Source organism: Oryzias melastigma, linkage group LG22, assembly GCF_002922805.2.
Source record: "Oryzias melastigma strain HK-1 linkage group LG22, ASM292280v2, whole genome shotgun sequence".
Taxonomy (NCBI): domain Eukaryota; kingdom Metazoa; phylum Chordata; class Actinopteri; order Beloniformes; family Adrianichthyidae; genus Oryzias; species Oryzias melastigma.
This window is the reverse complement of record NC_050533.1, coordinates 16,112,857-16,118,706: the sequence shown is the minus strand read 5'-3', so window position 1 is coordinate 16,118,706 and position 5,850 is coordinate 16,112,857. Positions and strand designations below refer to the sequence as shown.

Genomic DNA, 5,850 nt, shown 5'->3' with positions numbered 1-5,850 from the left:
GGTGTCTAAGAAGAGCCGGTTGTCATCAGCAAACAATTTTTATGGTGATTACAAAGAGTCTGTATGGATACTAAAAAAAAACTTTATTGCTTTTGATTTATCACTACTATGATGCCAGAATAATTTGCCACTATTCCCTCAAAAATAGAAAAAGTGATAAAGCTAACATCTCATTGCTAATATAGCAAACATTTTACTGTTAATAACGCCGGTATCTCACTGTTAATGCAGCTAGGAAAGCTAATGCCAAATGGGAATAAAGCTAATATACCACTTCTTATGAAGCTAATAAAAGTGATATCTCCTAATAAAGCTATTATCTCACTGCTAACAGACTTAATGTCTCACTACTAATAAAAGCCAAAACAAGCTAATAAAGCGCTGCTTATTAATCTAGGTAAACTAATATCTCAATACTAGATTCTTATAAAGCTAATATCTCATTGCTAATAAAGCTAATATCTCAATGCCAGATTCTTATAAAGCTAATATCTCATTGCTAATAAAGCTAATATATCAATGCTTATAAAGCTAGAAAAGCTAATATCTTAATGCCAAAAGTTAATATCTGACTGCTTATAAGTCTAGTAAAGCTATCTCGACTCAAGACGCTAATAAAGCTAATATTTGACTGCTTATTAAGCTAATATCTCACTGCTTATAATGCTAATATCTCACTGCTAATAAAGCTAGGAAAGCTAATATCTCAATGTCAAAAGCTAATATCTCACTGCTATTAAAGCTATTATTTCACTGCTAACAAAACGAATATCTTACCACTGATAAAAGTAATATCCCACTCCATTAAAGCTAATAAAGGTAATAGCTCACTTTATTTATGCTAATAAAGATAATATCTAACTGGTAATAAAGCAGATAACATAGTGTGATGGGATTGAACGCAAATTAGCGACAAAAAAAGCCCAGCTGTTTTATTTTTCATCTTTAATCACATTGATTTTATAAAACATATATGGTCAAATTGATTTTTTTTTTTTTAAGTTTGCATAATTTTGAGCCATTTGCTTTAGGAGACAACAGCTAAAATCCACCAGCAGTTCATGGGATTTTCCAAAATGCTTGTGCAATAAAACAAAAGTGTAGTTCTCCTTTTGGTGTCAAATGATTGACTTTTTTATTCAACTCAAGCAAACCAAAGCAGCATTGGAACACCTGAAGTAGCTCCAGACTACTTCAAAAGATTTGTTTTGTAAAGTTTCTGGATATATTTCATATGCCTTTATCTACTAAATATCCACTTCTGAGCTTGACCAAAGAGGATGTTTCTACGTATAAGGACAGATACACTGAAATGCTCCTGTGGTCACAATGATCTTTTTAGTTGTATATTATTTCTTGTCTAAAATAATCCTTCTTTGCCCAGGTAAACAAGAACAAAAAGTGGCGCGAGCTGTCCACGACTCTGAACGTTGGTACATCCAGTAGTTCTGCCAGCGCACTGAAGAAACAGTACATCCAGTACCTGTTCGCCTATGAATGTAAGATGGAGAGGGGAGAAGAACCACCAGGTGACAGCAACAGTGGCAGCAGCATCAGTGGAGGGGACAACAGGAAGCAGGTCAAGATCCAGCCACCATCGCCTGGTAAGTGCTAACAGGTCAACTGAAAGTGTTTATTATGACTTCTCCACAGAATATTGCTGCATCTCCAAATAAACCCAACTCACAAAAACACAACACACTTTTGTGTGTCAAAACATTTGGATTGAACATTCAGGGTTGCTGGGTGTTGTGGCACCTCACATCCAACTCCATCTTTATCTCTTTCCCTGACAATAAAGAAGAGAAAACAATGCTCAAACCGAATCAGCACACCTCTAGTCTGCAGTAGAGACTAGCAGTAACAGAGCCTGCAGCTCTTCACCTGCCCAACACACCGCAAACTGCTGATTGAGTAGAAGCGAGCATCTGTCCTGATTTACATTAATGCATGCACAGAAGCACGGGCCATACTGTACCCATGACCCATGTCTGTACATGAACACATTTGAATAAACTCATGTTCCAGCTTTCTGACATAACTGCAGAATTAATCTGAACATCTGCCCTCCAAAGCAGCTCTTTGCCAGCATTATCTGGGATGGATTATGGTCTGCATAATCGCAGGGCGCGCTGAGGTCAAGACAGAGGAGACGACTTGTGTTTCAGATGACTTCTCGCTTCAGATGGCACATGCATTTCTTTTGGTGGAAACAAATGTCTTAAATCACCAGAGACATTGAGTAGTTGACGTATAGTTGACGTAAAGTTGACTTTACTTTTTTTTGCTTTACAGACAACATCATGAAATAAAAGTAGAGCTTTATTTGTCATCTTCAAAGCTTTAAACTTTGTATGAGTTTAAAATAGATGTATGAATATATTTTTAGTGCTTTAAAAGCCTTAGTCACATCCTTTGTATATACTGACTGTATGTTGGCAAAAAATGGCAAACTTGTGCAGGGTCCAAAAATTTGAAGACCGTTGACCATTTGGTGAGCCCGTAGAGCGAAAATGTTTCACACATTTTTACTACGGGCATGCTGCTGGCAACAGGTCGTAGCAAACACTTAAACAACACGTGAAGGTTGCTAGGTGAGACGCAGGCACATCATGCAGATTTTTAAAATTTGAAACCTGTGCTAAGAGTGTTGTTTAAGTATGTGCATCTTGTGTGAATCTTGATTATTAGAATAAGGGAAATCAGACAATGAGAGCAAAGTTTGTATGGGAACACCACAGTTGTCCTACAGGCACTTAAGTATTATACATACACCTTGTTCTTGTGACTTCTCCACATGGTCATTAAAGGGGCCAGTACACAAATCATACTAATGACTGAAGTGTGGCATTAGGGCAGGGATAGGCAACTCTAGGCCTCGAGGGTCGCATTCCTGCATGTTTTCTAACATATCCTGCTCTGGCATTTTGTAATTGGCTGGACACACCTGAACCAGGTAATCAGTCATGAGTAGGGTTTTGGGTATCAGGAAATCATGCAGAACTGCCTCCCTTAAGGCCTGGAGTTGACTATCTGGCATTAGGGCATTGTAGGGCAAACCCTCAATGCTTCACCTGTATATTACAAGTGTGTGTAGCTTACATTGTGATAGACTTAGCACAAACACAAAACATTTTCATGACCTGCAAGACACACCTGTTCTCCCTTTAAAATGTGGCCACTACTGTCTACGACCCCCTACTGACCAAGACAATCCAAAAACTTGTATTGGTCAATTCTGTGACTGAATTTTCATAAAAACAAGTCATTGCCTTGATAAACTGATACCAGTTTAGTGACCTTGTGGTAGAGTGTCCACCCTGTGACTGAAAGGTCATGAGTTCAAATCCAGACCAAGTCATACCAAAGACTCTAGAAATGGGATCCAAGGCTTCCCCTTGACACATTGAGGGGTTGGATTAGGGGGTTAAACTACCAAATGGTTCCTGAGCGCAGCTGTGTCTGCAGCTCACCCCTCCCCCTGGGGACGGGTCAAATGCAGAGAACAACTGATGGTACTTTAAGTTTTTTAACATTATAAGCTTGATTAAAAGTAGAACTTCCCATCCGTTTATTGTGTCGCCGCAATCTCCACCTCACCCTGCCGCAGTCCCCCCACCCTACCCCCCTCTGACACTTTGCCAGCCTATATATAGACTGACAGCTCAGTGTTGTCACCGAGGGAGCCTGTCCAGAGGGCTGGTGGCGGCAGGGCGGGGTGGGCCGGGCAGAGTGTGTGTTTATGTGGCGGCTGGTGGTGCACAGTTGAGAGTGATTAATGAGGACTGGAATGCAGAACGTAAACAAACGTGACCTCCCCCTCACCTTTCATTCACAAAACCCAGCTTGGCTGACCCCCCCCCCTCCTCCTCTCATACTACCACCCCTCCAGATTATGTCACCCGCTCACACACATGCAGGCTGTTATTGCACACACATATATTAAGTGTTTGCCTCTTGGACCCCCCCATCTCTCATTCATTCTAAATGTGGAGCAAAGGGCACTTGTGTCGGAGCTCCTCTCCACCCAGTCTCCATACCTCCACTCCGCTGGATCTGCACTTGAAGAACGCCTCTTAACCCTGACTCACCCCCGCTATTGTTTGCACCCCTCCACCTGTGCATATTCATGCCGTCCTGACAACGGGGGGAAATCCCAGGAAGTGAGAAATCGCTAATGCCCGCTGACCCGTCTTTGCCCTCTCTCCCACCTCTGCTCAACATCACGGGACGCCACTTACCTCTGTCCGTCTCTCCTCCTCCCGCTCTCCTGTGATGTAGAGGCAGGAAGTACTCTTGAATAATTCAGAATCCTGCATGAATATTTAAAGCTTAAGTCTTCGGAATTTGATTTGATTTTATTTTTTTCCTGCAAAGCGAAAGGCCACCAAGGATCTCCCATAAACGGCTTTCCTACACTAAATGCTTATTAGTTGGTTATTCTCTGGCTGTTTTTGTCATTTTTACAGCTGGAACGTTCCAATTTTCCAATCAGTTTGGGAATTTGTGTCCTGTGGTTTTGGCTGGCTGCAGCTGCTTTAGATAAAGGGCTCTTGCAGCTTCACATTCCTGTAATTTCTCAGTCATCTGAACTGGGAAACAGATTTTTTTTCTTTATAACAAAAGAGCAAATTAATCCAGTTGTAACTTCATCTTAAAGAAGGTGGGAGTTTTTTTTCCTGTTTTGACTTTTTTAAGGATTTCTTCACAATGGCTGTGAGTAAAAGCGAGATTTCAAAATAAAGCTTAGATACAAGGTCACAACTTAAGTTACTGAATTAAGATTCAGGTATAAGTTAGGTTAGGTTACATTCTAAGAATAAACCATGATAGGTGAAATTAAATTAAAGTGGAATTATAGATGTTTTAAGGCTATAAAAACCCTCACTTTATACCAAGGCCATATTTAAACATAAGGAAAGAGGGGGAACATTGCCCCCAAAATGTGAGGTCTGCAAAAACCCACCATTAACTAAAGAAATAAAAATTGTAAAACATAAACTCAAAAAACAAACAACTAAAAGCAGTGCGTTTTTAATAATGAAAAGCACAAAAACAGAAAGATAAATGAAAGGGAACACTGTACTCCTAACACCTGTTTAACACTGGAACTGAAGCCGCTTCTATTCGGGACCCTTGTTAACCTATGGTGTGGTTTACAACAGGTGTGGAGCGCCGCAGCCCTCTACAGAAGGCTCGCACCATGCATATATATCTATATATATATATATATATATAGATATATATGATGGCAAAAACAAAAAAAAGCTTTAGCAGTCGACCGTTGCGAAAAATTACGCATCTGGTGTGAATAGCAGGAGAGCGCGGATGCCGCACACTCTGCTCCGCACCGCTTCCGCCTCCAGTGTGAACCCAATGCAGGGGTAACAGTAAAAGAGCCATTTGGACTAGTTTTCTACTGATCAAAACCTAGAAGGAGTCCCATAGAATAGAATAGAATAGAATAGAATAGAATAGAATAGAATAATTTATTATTAGGAAATTCATTTCCAAATAACAAGACTATGAAAAAACAAAAACAGAAATTCATACATCAAAGGTCAGCAGTCTTATACTGCTGGTTTTGTTATTTTAGTTTGTGGTTGGACCATGTTAGTCTTAGTTTGCGGGCTTTGATTATTTGTTTTCTTTAGGTAGTTTTGGTTAAGGAGCTGCTGACTCAGACGGTCGACATGGCTGCGTCAGCAGTCTCCATGACTTATTTTATGTTTGGTCAAGGAGAGCCACAGGTGGCTCTGGAGCCACAGGTTGCAGACCCTCTACCTAGTGCAAAGCAGAATCTCTCATTGCTCCCTGCAGATGGCGCCATCCTCATCCAGAGCTGATTTT

The 5,850-nt window shown here is 40.5% G+C and overlaps 1 protein-coding gene across 1 annotated transcript in view; it reads left to right on the top strand.

Annotated features, from left to right (window-relative positions):
- Positions 1–5,850, top strand: part of arid1b (AT rich interactive domain 1B (SWI1-like)) — a gene marked incomplete in the record, with an annotated part of 225,344 nt that overhangs the window by 209,368 nt on the left and 10,126 nt on the right. Inside the window, 1 exon segment of the mRNA XM_024269837.2 lies at positions 1,385–1,604. Within this exon segment, the coding sequence (XP_024125605.1) occupies positions 1,385–1,604 (220 nt within the window).